Here is a 17012-nt window from a genome sequence, read left to right on the forward strand (position 1 = left end):
TTTAAATTATAATTTAATTCCTTGGTCCCACTGGCCGTACTTCAAATGATCAATAGCCATATGGGACTAGTAGCTACAATATTCTATAGTGCTGATACAGAGTATTTCCATCATTGCAGAAAGTCCTGTTGGGTAGCACTACTCTGGAAAGGTGTTCTGTAGCCTTAAAGAACTCAGAGATTTCTAGGGATGATCATATTGGTGGTAGCAGTCAGTTCCATGCTTCCCTCCACCTCAGCCGTCCAGTCCAGCCATCACCTTCCATTCCTCCACATAGACACAGATGAGAGGTGGATTGATTTTCCAGTTCCTAAAATAGACTTAGTGACCTAAGGAACTGTAGTAAATTTTAGTATTGCAAGTAAATTATGGAGATTTGTACTGTATTGATTGATACTCAAAAGTATCCCCTCTCCTCTATGCTGTCAAGAAATAGACCCCAACTTGCTTTATGATTAAAAGAGCTGGACTTTTTGGAGTCAAAGAGGCCCCAGTTTGAGTGCTCAATTCAGTTCAGTCGCTCAGTTGTGTCCGATTCTTTGCGACCCCATGAACCGCAGCACGCCAGGCCTCCCTGTCCATCACCAACTCCCAGAGTTCACCCAAACTCATGTCCGCTGAGTCAGTGATGCCATCCAACCATCTCATCCTCTGTCATCCCCTTCTCCTCCTGCCCTCAATCTTTCCCAGCATCAGGGTCTTTTCAAATGAGTCAGCTCTTCGCATCAGGTGGCCAAAGTATTGGGAGTTTCAGCTTCAACATCAGTCCTTCCAATGAACACCCAGGACTGATCTCCTTTAGGATGGACTGGTTGGATCTCCTTGAAGTCCAAGGGACTCTCAAGAGTCTTCTCCAACACCACAGTTCAAAAGCATCAATTCTTCAGTGCTCAGCTTTCTTTATAGTCCAACTCTCACATCCATACATGACCACTGGAAAAAGCATAGCCTTGACAAGACGGACCTTTGTTGACAAAGTAATGTCTCTGCTTTTTAATATGCTATGTAGGTTGGTCATAACTTTCCTTCCAAGGAGTAAGTGTTTTTTAATTTCATGGCTGCAATCACCATCTGCAGTGATTTTGAAGCCCAGAAAAATAAAGTCAGCCACTGTTTCCACTGTTTCCCCATCTATTTGCCATGAAGTGATGGGACCAGACGCCATGATCTTCGTTTTCTGAATGTTGAGCTTTAAGCCAGCTTTTTCACTGTATGTGATTTTGGATAAATCTCTTATTTTTTCAGAATGTCATTTTCCTCATCTGTTAACATGCTTACTTCATAGAGTGAGGATTAAGTGAGATAGGTAATGATGTGTAATTACGCCTTGCACACGACAGATCCTCCGTTTCTTCTCATTCCTCTTTAAGACTGAAAACACATATAATCAGATTTATTCACTTGACACTCTATCAGAAATTCACCGGGAAATATTTTTGAGCTTTTACTATATGCAAAGTTCTCTTCTCAGTGCTAGGGAAATAACAGTTTCATCCAAATTCCTGCCATGATGAAACTATATTTTCTTAATGGGAGACAGAAATAAATGATATAAATAACATTATATAGTGTATCAGAAAATGTTAACTCTAAGGGAAAATAAATAAAACGGGGAAGAAGGCTAAAGTATGTTGGATGGTGCTCTGCAGTTTTTTGTTTTTTGTTTTTTAAGAAAAAATAGACAGGTGATAGTTGAATAAAGACCTGGAAGAAGGGAGTTAGCAAATCATCCATGTATCTGGGGGCAGGAATATTTCAGGCTGGGGTAATAGTGACCACAAACATTCTTGAAGTGAGAAATAAGGTCTGACATTTTCCCAGGAACATCAAGGAGACACAAGTATGGCTCGGGAAAAGAGGAGATAGACAAATTAGAGAGATTAGGAGAGTGAGGGAGGAATAATGCATCTTAAGGCTGTTGTCTTTGTATATTAAGGAACATATCAGTGGAAGATTTTGAGTAGAGCTTTTATGTGATCAAATAACTTCACTATTAAATAAGAATACATTGAAAGTGAGGAAGTGCAAGGCTCAGAAATCAGTTTGGAGGCTATTATAATAATGGAGGAGAGAGAAGATGGAGACTAGGACCAGAGTCACAGTGAAATGTGGTAGCAGTAAAATATGATCAGAATCTCAATGTTTTTCAGAAATCAGAATTTGCTAATTAGTAGAGAGGAAGGGAATAGTGAGAGAAAAAGGGAGTCAAGGATAGTTCTGAGGTTTTTGGCTGGGCCAACTGGAAGAATGGAGTTGCCATTTATTAAGGTTGTGATACTTTCTTTATTCTTCTTAATGTTGTATTGTTATTTGTCCTCCTGGTTTCCAAAAGTTTGGGGCTGTCTTGCCTGTTTGTTATCTGTAGTATCTAGCACAATTCTTTGTACAGAGTAATTGCAATCTATTTCCAGAATTAAATTGATTTTTTTAGATGAGCATCAGTCTCAAAATGGAGGTAGCTGTATTCAGGACTGCTGGTGACCAGAAAAAGTGTTTTCCTTATGTTGCTGCTTGTAATATAAAGCGTAGCTGGTTTGTTGGCTTTGCTCAACCAACTAAAAGTCTTCCCTTGACTACTATAGGATGTCTACCTCTATAAAACTTTCAGACTGCTAACGTTAAGACATTTCTGTCTCTTGGGTTTTGGCTTGCCAGTTGAATCTAGAAAAGGCAGATTAATAAACTTGCCCTTTCTTTTTCCACAGTCGTCGGATAGAGCAGAAAATAATTATTGTGTAATAGGCAGCAGAGAGAGGTTGAGTAGCCCTGTATGTGATGCTGACTAAAGTCTAAGTACCATCCAGTTGCCTAAGGAAGAGTCAAGAATCCAGGGAAGGGAAGTGCCCATACCAGAAACCACCTTTCTTACATTTCAGTTTTAGTAAATGAGATCTTGGTGTTCCGTTTGTTTTGATCTTAGCTATGTTGGTTTTGCTGTTTGTTTTTTCATCTATAGGTATTGGACAAGGGTGAGTCTCTCTGGTACCATTATTAGTCTTAGGACTTGCCTTGTATTCCTCAGTCTTGATTCTGCATGTTGGGCTATTGTGATAGTGATATCTGTGTGGAAATATTCAGTGAGTGTTTTTTTTTCTTTTTGTATTAGACTAAAAGCAAATTGTAGAATGGTTACATTTCTTAAATTGTTTTGCTTTTCATTTTTTCCCCTGAAAAAAATCAAATCAGAACTTATTAAAACCAAATATTAGGCTGTTAGAATCTGTTATAGGATTGCCAGTTGGAATTCTTTCTATGGGAATAATAAACAGCAAGGTTAATAAAAAGAAATTTGGGTTTAGAGTTAGGTAAGGGTGTTAAACTTTTCGCTTCTACTTTGGTCTGATCATCTTATCTGTAACTGTTAGAGTATTTTGATGATGGTAGATCTTTATGTAAACAGTGGAGAGAGAGAGGAAGCATCTCCAGAAATAAGTTGTCTGCAATTGGTAAAGTGTTATGAGTGGAAAATTCTCTATTTTTAAATAGTGTCCTTTCCTTGCCTTCAGAATTTTATGATTAAAATCTGTTTATGATTTCAGACAAGGGTAGCTCTCAATATGATAGCAGTTACAATAAAAGCAGTTCACCTTTACTGGGTATTTTACTATGTATCAAACACCATTTAAGCATTTTATATGTGTTAGAAAGTTTCATAAAAAGCCAGTGAACAAGTACTGTTATCACTGCTGGCCCCTCCCCCCCGCATTTTATTGATGAAAGAACTGAGCCAGAGAGAAGTAGACTTTCTCAAGATTATGCAACGAGTAATGATGGCGCTAGAATATGAGGGTTTCTGGCTCAAGAGCCCTCGCTTTTTGCCTATTTAACAACATATGAGTGAGTTTATGAAGAATATGTTCCTTTAGACATGAATTTCTGAAATAATAAGGGGCTTAGGAGGAAATAATAGATTCTGTTGTATTGTAATGGCAGACTAGCCGATTTTATCTAGGCCTCTAAAAATGTATGCTATAAATTCTCTATGAAAAGTGAAAAAGTGAAAGTATTAGTTGCTCAGTCATGTCTGACTCTTTGCAACCCTATGGACTAAAGCCCGTCAGGCTCCTCTGTCTATGCAGTTCTCTAGGCAAGAATACTGGACTGAATATTTATTACCTTCTCCAAGGGATCTTCCCGACCCAGGGATCGAACCCAGGTCTCCTGCATTATAGGCAGATTCTTTACTGTCTGGGTCGCCAGGGAACCCCACAAATACTCTATAGTTGTCCCAAATCTAGTTGTGCATCGGAATCACTTGAGGAGTTTGTGGCGGGAAGAAAGATTTCTGGGTCTTACTTCAAACCACCTGAAGTAGGATCACTGGGGTCAGGACTTTATGTATCTGAATTTCTAGTCCAGCATGAGGCAGACATTTATGCACCACTGATGTAAATGACACCACCCTTATGGCAGAAAGTGAAGAGGAACTAAAAAGCCTCTTGAAAGTGAAAGTGGAGAGTGAAAAAGTTGGCTTTAAGCTCAACATTCAGAAAACAAAGATCATGGCATCTGGTTCCATCACTTCATGGGAAATAGATGGGGAAACAGTGGAAAAAGTGTCAGACATTATTTTGGGGGGCTCCAAAATCACTGCAGATGGTGACTGCAGCCATGAAATTAAAAGATGCTTACTCCTTGGAAGAAAAGTTACGACCAACCTAGGTAGCATATTGAAAAGCAGAGACATTACTTTGCCAACAAAGGTCCGTCTAGTCAAGGCTATGGTTTTTCCAGTGGTCATGTATGGATGTGAAAGTTCGACTGTGAAGAAAGCTGAGCATCGAAGAATTGATGCTTTTGAACTGTGGTGTTGGAGAAGACTCTTGAGAGTCCCTTGGACTGCAAGGAGATCCAATCAGTCCATTCTGAAGGAGATCAGCCCTGGGATTTCTTGGTGGGAATGATGCTGAAGCTGAAACTCCAGTACTTTGGCCACCTCATGTGAAGAGTTGACTCATTGGAAAAGACTCTGATGCTGCGAGGGATTGGGGGCAGGAGGAGAAGGGGATGACAGAGGATGAGATGGCTGGATGGCATCATGGGCTCGATGGACGTGAGTCTGAGTGAACTCCAGGAGTTGGTGAAGGCCAGGGAGGCCTGGTGTGCTGCAATTCATGGGGTCTCAAAGAGTCTGACACGACTGAGTGACTGAACTGAACTGAACTGATATATATAGCACATAACATAACAAAACTGATTAAAACAAAGACCACGTAATAGGGATGGATAATTATGGTGGCTAACATTTGTGGAGAATTTTGTTGTATTATCTCATTTAATCCTTATAACAGCCTTATGAAATAAGTTGGTATTATTATCTCCACCTTATGGATGGGAAACTAAATCTTAGAGTAGTCAAATTAACATGACAGAAGTCACACAGGTAATAAGTACATGATAGAGCCAGGGTTTGAAAACAGACTTGTCAGACTATGGAACACAGGAATTCCCTTAATTGATCTGGTTAAATTATAGTAGATCACAGGTCATAAAGAACTAAATACTGAATATGAATTGTTACTGTAGTTTTTTTTTTTTTGCTTAGAAACAAAGATATAAAATGAATATATAAAAATTAGTGTTTGCATGCCATCTGCCTTTTATCCATTTTCTGTTAATGGCAGTAAATTATCATACCTGCATTTTCTCTAAGGCCAACATTTCAGTATTAACAATTTGGTTGATGCATGCATATATATATATATGCATATATATATATATATATACATATATATATATATATATAACTGTGATGCATAGCTATATAACTGTAACTGAGGTTTGTATTGAAGCTCAGATGTGCATGTTATCTCCTTCTACTCCGATACTTCTCTTTAATATTGTCTGTGATTTTTTTCCTACATACTGCTTTAAAATGTTGGCATTCCAAAGGTTCCATCTTCAGACATTTTCTTTGTCCACACTACCTCTCATTTTGGGTGACTTCACTCCTAGGACTTTTACAAATACTTAAAAAAAAAACAATATCGAGATATGAAAGATTTAATATATTATCTTAACCACTTTTAAGTATATAGTTTGATAGCATTAAATATATACACATTATTGAGAAGTAGATCTCCAGAACTTTTTTATCTTGCAAAATTGAAAATCTGTACCCATTAAATTATAACCCTCTTCTCTTCCCCCAGCTCTTGGTAACTGCCATTCTATGTACTTTCAGTTTCTATGAATTTGACTACTCTAGGTACCTCATATAAGTGGAATCAGATAGTATATGTTATTTTTTACTGGCTTATTTCACTTAGCATGATGTCTTAAGATTATCCATGTTGTAGTCTGTGACAATATTTTCTTCTTTTTAAGGCTGCATAATACTCTATTGTTTGTATGTAACACTTAAAAAAAATCTCTTACCATTGATGGACATTTGGGTTGCTTCTGTTTCTTGGTTATTGTTGCTGTGAATGTCAGTATAAAAATATCTCTTTGAGACCCTGATTTCAGTTATTTTTCATATTTAACTAGAAGTGTGATCGCTAGATCATTTGGGAGCTCTGTTTTCCCCTAGATACTTTTTAAGTGATTGACTCATCAGTCCAAACTCAGTATCTCAAACTCACACATTTTAGTTTCTTAACGATCTGTTGGATATCTCTTTATGAATGTTCCATGTGTAGTTCAAAATCAACATGCCTAAACCTGAAAGCCTCAAACCTCCCTATCCTTACTACCCTATTCCTTTACTCATATTATATGGCATTCATTTATTTTTTTCACTTGAACATTTAGTATATGTTAACTCATACTATGTAGGTATTAGGTACCATTGATCCTGATGATGGTGCATTAGTGAACAAAATAAAGACATTTGGAGCTTGTTGTCTGATAACAAACAAGGAAATAGTAGGTTGGTTAAGGAAGGCCTCTCTTAGATGATCATTGAGTAGAAACTTGACTGGAGTGAAGGAGTGAGATATGTGGCTATCTAAAGGAGTAGCATTCCAGACAAAGGGAAGAATAAGTTAAGTAGTTTAATGTGGAAGCATCCTTAGCTTGCACAAGAGATTGTAAGGAAACCAGAACAACTTGGTAGGGTTAGTAGAAGATGATGTCAGAGAGAGAGAGAGCTGGAGCCAGAATATATAGAGTCTTCTAAGGTCCGAATAAGGACTTTGACTTAGAGTCTGATGATATGCGAAGGCATAAGAGTTTTGAGTAGGAAAGGGATTTAGTTTGGTTTGACATTTATAAGCAGCATGCTGGCTGCTGTGTGAATAGGCAGTAAGTGTGTGGAGCAAGGATGTTCAGAGACTGTTGGAATACTACGCCAGAGGAAAGATGGTGATTTAGACCAGAGTGATAGCAGAGAACATTGGTGAGGTTCTACATTTTGGACATATTATGAAGAATTCCTCAGAGATTAAATTTGAAGTAAGAGAGAAAGAAGGGAATCGAGGATGATTGTATGATTTTTGACTTGAACGGTGGAACCATTAGAATTGCTTGTAATTTTTAGTGATTGAGAGAACTGGAGCAGGAGCAGTCTCCTCATCCAAGTCAGAAGACCAGATTTCATATTCAGCAGTTTTTTCCTTTTCAATTCATATCTCACAGTGCTACTAAAATGATTTTCCTAAAGGGCAAATTTGAGTTGCAGCAGTTGCCTCTCTCTTATCTTCAGGTTAAACAAAACTTTTAATGCCTTTATCCCACATCTCATAATCTAACTCTTGCTTACTTTTCCAACTGGCCTCTCACTGCCTCCTAATGTAAACTGTTCCTGAAGCCACACAGAATTACTTTTACCTTCCTGGGTAAATTAAGTAGATCCACTTAAAAGAAAGAAAATCTGTCCCTGAATGCTTTCGTTCAACTTCCTTTTCCCTGCAAGAGCCTTATTTTAATACTTGCTTCAAATAATCATCCTTTCTTCCCAGGTTTACTCCTAACATTCAGCTTATTGCCACTGTTTTGCTTTTAGAATATGTTATGTATTTCTCCATTTAAGTCCATAATGCTGCTGCTAAGTTGCTTCAGTCATGTCCGACTCTGTGCAACCCCATAGATGGCAGCCCACCAGGCTCCCCCATCCCTGGGATTCTCTAGGCAAGAACACTGGAGTGGGTTGCCATTTCCTTCTCCAATGCATGAAAGTGAAAAGTGAAAGTGAAGTTGCCCAGTCGTGTCCGACTCTTAGCGACCCCATGGACTGCAGCCTACCAGGCTCCTCCATCCATGGTATTTTCCAGGCAAGAGTACTGGAGTGGGTTGCCATTTCCTTCTCCTTAAATATAGTAGATGGTTGGAAATAGCTGTTACAGTTATGAAAAATTAAATAATTATTAAAAATGGTTTTCCTTTCTGCTCAGAAAGAGGAGGAAATGGTATTAAGCCATCTTTTTGAGACTTCATTGGCTTTCAACCACAATCTTATAGCTGTTTTTAGTGTGGACACTTAAATCTATTATTTCTTTGGTCTATCACATCGGTAGCTGGGAAAGTTTTCATCCCAAAATAGATCACTTGATTAACATAATTCTAATGAGGTTTGTGAAATAATAGATGTTGGTATTGGTCTATCCTGGTTTCAGGCACAGAGCTTCTGAAACCCTTGTAACTTCCCAAGTGATAAGAGTAGCATTTTTGTTGTTGTTGTTGTTGTTATTCTAATATTTTTTCTTTGACTCTGGTTCTTAACATAAATCTGTGCTTGGAACTTCCTAGGTGATAGGAGTGTCTTTTGTTTTAATGAAACTCATGGGTTTGTGAATAGCTTCAGAAAGTTTCTGGTCAATAGAAGGACCAAGCTGTATCCTCTAGGAAGGGGAGAGGGACTGGGGATTGAGTTAATTAATGATTAATTATGCCTACCTGTTGAAGCGTTCATAAAAATCTCCATAGTACAGGTTGGGGGAGCTTCTGGGTGAATGCATAGGAGAGTGGCATGCCCGGAGAGAGCATGGAATCTCCATGTCCCGTACCACATACCTCATTCTATGCATCTCTTCCATCTGGCTGTTCGTGAGTTATATCCTTTTATAATAATCTAGTGATCTAGTAAGTAAAACCTTTGCTTGATTTCTGTGAGCCACTTAAGCAAATTAATTGAGGAGAGGATCATGGAAACCTCTGATTTATAGACATTTGATCAGAAGCACGGATGACAACTTGCAATTGTGATTAGCATCTGAAGTAGAAACTGTCTTGTGGGACTGAACCTTTAACTTGTGGGATCTATCTTCCAGAAGATAGTGTCAGACTTAAGTTATATGGATACTTTCCTGGTGTTACAGAATTGCTTGATGTATAGAAAACCTACACAAATGCTGTCAGAAATGAAGTAGAGTTGTGGTACTCTTGAGAGTAGAGGAGACACACAGGGCAATGAGCATGTTTTCCCCCCATACAAGGTCAGAGGTGAAAATTCCAAAATTCAGAGCTATAGAATGATGATCTCTTCAGAATTTTTTATTGGCTCAACTTACGGCAAAACATGAGAGGAGGATGATTGTGTCTTATTCACAACAGTCGTTTCCTTAGTATTTAGAATAGTTTCAAGTTAATAATTAAATATTTGTTGAATGAGTTAATGGTGGAGTGAAAGAATGAAATATTCAAATACATGATACAAGATGAATGATTGCTATGTAAGTACAACACAATGGAAAAATCATTGAGAAAAATGTAGTATGAGTCAGTTAAATTTTCTTGGAGAAAATGATTCAGATCTGGGTCTTGAGCTCTATTAATCAACAATAGGCATTCCTTCCTTTCTGAATTCCATACTGTCTCTCAGGTTGGACTGCTATTAATTGTTTCTTTAACTGGTCACTTGAGAGGAATGTGTCTGTCATCCTTGTATTCCCTCCAGTGTCTATAACACTGCCTTGATAATGGGGAAGAGAAAGCCTGGATTTTGTTGGAAGAATTCACTTGATGGCAAGATCAGAGTTGTGAATGCTAAAATATGAGTACTTTGTGGGTCTGGCACCTATTATTAAGATATTTTGAAAATACCTGAAATCTGACATACCATAGAGTAATGATTTCAAGTTTAACAAAAGCACACTAATTTAGAAAGCATTTTTTATACTTTAAGTATTTTCAAGAGATGGAAACAATGCTAATATTATGATCATAACTATTACCCTAGTTCACAGGCTTTCCAAACATTTAGAATATACAGAGTCACCTATACTAGTCTATCTGGAGATTGTGTGTGTGTGTATGTGTGTATGATTATATAATGAAAATGTATATGTCATTTCTGTTTTCATACATTTTAAAATTAAACAGGTTTTCTTTTTCTACTTGTTTATAGATTCTTGTACTTGAAATGTATTTAGTTTCATTGGTTTGTAATCAATAGTTAATTTGGAGATTGACCAGGTGAGAAGGCTGCTATAAGAATTAAGCTAATAATACTGACAGTTGTTGAAGACTGGAAAAATGGTGATCTATAACTTAATGTGTATTGAGTTTGTCATGTAACCTCGTTGAATATTGGTTTATCAGTCTTTGACTGCAAAGTAGAATTAGGGAGAATAAGAAGCAGAGTTTATTGGAAGGTTGCTCACATATTTGAAGGAAAGCTTGAACAACCAAGTCTTAGGACAATTAGTAAACAGAATCGCTCTATCAGAAGCTTATTGTGAAAAGTGCCTCTGAGCACTGTTGTCAGGACACAGCTTCAACTAGTTAGTTACTCGTTCAAGATCCACACTCCCAGGAGAGCCTGATTGGTCTAAATTGGGTCACCATGATTAGCACATTTTCAATATCACATGGGATGAGGCATGCGTAATTCTCTAAAGGAGACAGATGACCTTATCAAAAGTAAAGAGGGAGGTGATGATGGGTGGGTACAAACCACAGGTAGGGCACAATAATAGCTAATGGGATGATATATACGTCTGAGATGACATTTTTCTAGTGTCCCAGGAGACTGAATTAGAGTTTTAATGTTCTTTTGTTAAATCAGCTTTGAAATTGACTAATTTGTATGCATATGCAAACTTTAATTGTATACAGTTCTATGAGTTTTGATGATGTTTACATTGTTTATGTATACATTGTGTGTCCAGTCCCCATCCCTTCAAGATTTCTATCATTAGAAAATCTTTTCTTTTCCCCTAACTCCTAACCCTGCTTCAGGCAGTCACTGATCAGATTTGTATTACTACATTTTGAAAGTTTTGTCTGTTCTAAAACTTCATGTAAAAGGAATCCTATAGTATGCAGTCTTTGTGTCTGGCATTGTTTACTTGACATGATATCTATGAGATTCATCAGTATTGTTGCAAGTATCAGAAGTTCATTTTCATTATTGAATAACAGTCCTTTGTGTGAACATGCCTCAGTCTTGCTTATTCATTGGTTAAAGACATTTTTGCTTGTATCTAGTGTTTGGTATTATGAATGAAGTGGCTGTGAATATTTGTATGCTAGTATTTACTGGACATGTTTTTATTTCTCTTGGATTAATCCCTAAGTGGTATTGTATGTTAAGTGTTTGTTTAACTTTATATATGAAACTGTCAAACTGTTTCCAGAGTAGTTGTGCCATCAGCAGTGTGTTAGTTTTTATGCTTCAAATCCTCACCACCATTTGGTGGTGTTAGTCTTTTTAATTTGACCCATTTTAGTGTGTTTGAAACAGATTTCTTAGTTGTTCTTTTTCAGAAATTAAGTTTATTGATGGTAAAATGTACTCATTTTAAATATGCAATTCAGTGAGTTTTGTATGAATCTATATTACTACCACCACTAGAGTCATTATCCCTTAATTGCGCTTTTGTTAGTGCTGTCATTCCCCATCCACCCTAAGCAACCCATGATCTGCCTTCTTTTATTAGAGATTGTTAGTTTTTCCTAGAATTTCACATACACGAAATCATGTAGTATTTTCTCGTGTGTGTCTGATTTCATTTAGCATCATGTTTTTGAGATGTACCTATATAGTTGAAACTATTTGTAGTATGTTCTTTTTTTGTTTTAATTGCTGGGTAGTATTCCATTGTATCCAGACAATGTGTTATACCCCAAACAACATTTGCGTGAATGATGGGCATTTGGGCTACTTCCAGTTATTGGGAATTGTGATTAAAGCTGCTATGAATATTATAGTATGCAAGTTTTTGTTTGGGGAATATGTTTTTATTTCTTTTAGATAAATACTCAAGAGTAATATTGCTAGCTTATATGTTTATTACCTTTATATACAAAGCAATTTTGAAAGTGATTATACAACATATGAGACTTTCTATTGTTTAACATTATTGTCCAAACTTGTATCATCTGATTTAATTTTAGCCATTTTAATAGGTTTGTGGTGGTCATTTACCATGGTTTTAATTTGCCTTTCTCTGATGACTGTTTAATTTGAAGAGCTTTTTACATGCTTATCTTTTTTTGAGACTTTTCTGTTCAGATCTTATTATTATTTGTCATTTTTGAGTCATAAGAATTTTTTTAATATTCTGAAATCCCTTCTCAGACATATATATGTAGCAGATACTTTTCCCAGTCTGTGGTTTACCTTCTCATTTTCTTAATGGTGTCTTTCAAAGAGCAAACATTTCAAACTCTTATATTCATCATTTTTTTCTTTCATCTGTTGCCTATTATTTTCTACTGTGTTTTCTTGGTATCCTCATTTGTAAAATGAGGGAATAATATGAAAATTGAATGACTTAGTTTGAGCCTACCAGTGCAGGAGATACAAGAAATGAGGGTTCTATCCCTGGCTCGGGAGGATCCTCTGGAGTAGGACATGGCAATCCACTCTAGTATTCTTGCAAGAGGGGCCTGATAGGTAACAGTCCATGGAGTAGGAAATGGTAACCTACTCTAGTATTCTCGCCTGGAAAATTCTGTGGACAGAGGAGCCTGGTAGGCTATAGTCCACGAGGTTGTAAAGAGTCAGACATGACTGAATGTGCACACACACACACACACAAGTAAGGCACCTAGAGAATGCATAACACCTAGTAAGTACTGTTAATATATAATGTTAGCTACCTTTATTATTACTGCATCTCTTTTACTCGGAAGTTGACACTGAAATTTTTGGATAATATCATCTCCCTCCCTTCTGAAGAAATCTTATTAGCATTTTCTTAAATATAAAGAAACCCAAAGCCAAGATTTACTATATGTGTAGGGGATGATTTGTATTAGATACTGTAAATTTATTTATTTATTTAATGGATGCCATAGTTTTATAATCCACCAGTTTACCAATGGCTCATTTTTCTTTCATATCTGACAATGTAAGACTGTCTACAGAAATTTTTGCCGTTTCCCATCCCCAAAAAGGTCTAAAGCCCACCATGAGTGTCATCATTTTCTCCATCTGTCAAGGCTGAAGATAAGAATATTTCTTACAGCCACCTCTGACCTTGACTTCCATTATACTTAAAACATAACCTTACCTATCTTCCAGTGGACTCTGAGAAATGATGTTTCAAGTGTCATCAAGTTTTGCTAAAGAGAACTTAGAAGCTGAATTCTAATTGTGGTAAATTAGTGGATTAAAAATGTCATTGACATAATGGCATAAAAGCAATAATAGTTATGCCAAAGTGGATTTTCAAATTACTGTAACCTAGACCAAGGCAAGGTGCTGTTTTTGAAATCGATTTCAGTCTGGTGAAGATCACTAAGGGAGCCCGGTCTCTAATGTAGGCTTTTCTAAATCTAGTCTCTTTCCTAAAGGTATCCTCTCTATCTGTGCTCTCCTGAGCCCTAGATAGATCCCAGGCATTCCCAAGTCTAGCACAGTGCCTGGCAATGAATAGGCTTTTGTTAAGTTTGTTGAACTGAACTTTTAATTTTACTCTTCATTTCTTCATTCTTTACTGTTCCCTTTTCTAATGAATTCTCTTTGAACTCAATAAATCACTATTCTTTTTTTTTTTTAATCACAAACAAAAATTTATTAAAGCCATTTTTCTTGCAGGTCCTATATTTTTACTTCTTGTGTTGTTTCAAAATCAGTTATACTTTCTTATTTCCTATGTATTTCTTAGTCTTTTATAATATAGTTTTTACCAAAACTGTTTTCAAATATGTCTAACAGTCTTTTATTAGACCTCATTACTCCTTGGAAGGAAAGTTATGACCAACCTAGATAGCATATTCAAAAGCAGAGGCATTACTTTGCCAACAAAGGTCCGTCTAGTCAAGGCCATGGTTTTTCCAGTGGTCATGTATGGATGTGAAAGTTTGACTGAAGAAAGCTAAGTGCTGAAGAATTGATGCTTTTGAACTGTGGTGTTGGAGAAGACTCTTGAGAGTCCCTTGGACTTCAAGGAGATCCAACCAATCCATTTTAAAGGAGATCAGTCCTGGGTGTTCTTTGGAAGGACTGATGCTAAAGCTAAAACTCCAGTACTTTGGCCATCTCATGCGAAGAGTTGACTCATTGGAAAAGACTGATGCTGGGAGGGCTTGGGGGCAGGAGGAGAAGGGGACGACTGAGGATGAGATGGCTGGATTGCATCACTGACTCGATGGACAAGAGTTTGGGTGAGCTCCGGGAGTTGGTGATGGACAGGGAGGGCTGGCGTGCTGCAATTCATGGGGTCGCAAAGAGTCGGACACGACTGAGCGACTGAACTGAACTGGACTGATACTGGACTGATTTCATATTTTTTTATTTTGTCTAGTTCTTCTTTATTGTATCTTTGTTGCCCTCTCTATGACATATACCTATTCTTTGCCCTCTTTTCTAACCCTTCCATTTTTATTGTTTTGTTTTTGGTTTTAGCTTTCTCTTCTCTTTTTCTTACATGTATGAATTCCCCAAGATTCTGTTTGTCTCACTTCTCTTCACCAAATAAGAAAGAGAGGGAGGGAATTAAAATATTTCCAGAACTTCATTTTATTTGCCTTTAAATAGGTGCTTTACTTAATCTAGCTCTGATTTTTAATTTAAAGAAAAGTAATTTTAAAATTACTTTTTGTCTCCTTTTGGATATTACCAGAACTTCTCATGGTAAAATTAATTGTTGAATAGATTTTTTCCCATGCTAGAAGCCAGGATGATTAAGTTTCAGCCAGACAGGCAATAGGAAAAAGGGCATTCCAAGCAGATATAGTATCTTAAAAGGCCTTTAAGGAACAAAAAGGCCTTTAAGGAACAAAAAGGCAAGTCCACTTTGACTGAAGATGTAGTATTTACTCATACAGATGAGGAAACTGTGGCTCAAGGAAGTTCAGTGAATGGAGAATATATACTAAGGTCATCAAAGCAATAAGTGGGGGAATCTAGATTCAAACTTTGGACTTTATAAATCCTGTGTTCTTTCCATTATACTTTGGCATTCTCTAGTGAAAATTTGAACAAAATCTTTCCAGACTCTGGTATTTTGTTTCTTTTCCAACATCACAGAACATTCCCTTGCCACTTTCTGTTTTTTAACAAAGAAGATATTTGTATGTGGAACCATTGCTGTCAACAGAAAAGGGATAATTGACCTGGCAGGAGGAAGAGATGCTTCTATTGAATTTGTGGCTTTCAAAACTGATTTTAGGGTTTGCTTGACTCAAAGGATTTATGAGCCTCCAGAGTTGTCAGGGTTCTGTGGTATCCACTATCTATATTAATCTGGGGATTTCTTTGACTTTTGCCCATGGAGCATTAAAACTTTGAAAATTCATAGCAAGTGTCTTATACTCTACATTGTTTCTATTCAATGGTATAATTTTGTAAACTTGACCTACCTCTGGCAAGTATTTAAACTGATGTTTCACAAAATACACAAACTCCTTTTTGCAATTGATCGCCATATAGCTGATAAAACATCGAAGTGTTTATCTGCATTTTGATATGGACGTGTGGGAAAGGGGAGGGAAGAAGTCATTATGATGCAAAAGCAAAGTTGGAAGAATCATTTTTTTTTCCTTCAGAGAATCTTCTCTATTACCCTGTAATGATCTGCCCACAATCCAGGATGTAACAACCTGTTTGCTCAGTAGTCTTTAATACTGTCCATATCATGTCACATTTGTGCTCTTAAGTAACTGGTGACTTGTTAGCTTAGAGACCAATTTCAGAAATGTTTTATGTAAGGAGACTTCCCTGGTGATGCCCTTGCTCCTTTTGTAACCTGATACATTTGTGGTGTGTTTATCAGACACCTTATGCCCTACATTTTTTCCTTCTGATTGTTCTTTTCGTTAGGAATAATGACTGTAACGTAACACAATGAATTTAATTCCTGAGCTAACATAAAAATTCTTACTGGCATTTTTCATTTGTGATTCTATATCTTTCTTCTCTCAATCTGAGGAAGGAAATAATATTAAGAGATAACTTTTAAGGTACTGATTTTACTTGTTGTAACATCCTTAAACATCCTTTGTTTTGTGGGTGTTTTGCTTAAATGAGGACTGTGGAATTAAGCTTTTATGACTCAAGATTTGGAAGTATTATATGCCAAATGCATTTTAAAAAATTCTCTAAAATACAGTTGTATTATAGAGATGTATAAAAAATATTTAACGAAAAATTTTTTTTAATCACTGAGGAAACACCTAATATTTTGTTTAAATTTTCAAAGTATACTTATTTTCCTTTATACTGTTTTCCACTCCACTTCACTCCACCCCTGAGCATTTTTCTGTTTCCTTAAATGTCTTCTCTGTTTTTGTTTACAGGCAGCTATTAATGGTGTAATACCCCAGGAAAATGGCATTCTGCAAAGGTATGTTATAAGATGATGAGAATTTAAAGCAAAAAAGAGACAGTGGTTAATTTTTTGTTTGTTTGTTTCACTTTTTCATAGAGCATTTTATCTTTGATGTATTAAGTTATCGATACAGTTGTTCTTTCAGATATTTGGTTAGTTATATTAATTTCTGAAAGTCTCTAGTGTTTAACTGTGTAATGTTACTTCAGATTGGGTGATGCCATTTTTAAAGATGATTTATTTCATTTTTAGGAAAACTTTTCAAAGTCATCTTCTAATTCATAAGATGGAAGGAACTGAATCCTTCAAGCTATTAGTAGTGAGAAAATCAGACATGGCTCAGTAACTCCAGAG

At 36.6% G+C, this 17012-nt stretch overlaps 1 protein-coding gene across 2 annotated transcripts in view; it reads left to right on the forward strand.

The window, feature by feature from the left end:
- FAF1 (Fas associated factor 1) overlaps window positions 1–17012 on the forward strand; it is a 485365-nt gene that overhangs the window by 108655 nt on the left and 359698 nt on the right. For both annotated transcript variants that reach the window (XM_068964657.1, XM_068964658.1), the window contains one exon: window positions 16627–16673. In XM_068964657.1, coding sequence (XP_068820758.1) covers window positions 16627–16673 — 47 coding nt within the window. The remainder of the gene's footprint in view (window positions 1–16626; window positions 16674–17012) is intronic.

This window comes from Capricornis sumatraensis, chromosome 2, assembly GCF_032405125.1.
Source record: "Capricornis sumatraensis isolate serow.1 chromosome 2, serow.2, whole genome shotgun sequence".
NCBI classification, from domain to species: domain Eukaryota; kingdom Metazoa; phylum Chordata; class Mammalia; order Artiodactyla; family Bovidae; genus Capricornis; species Capricornis sumatraensis.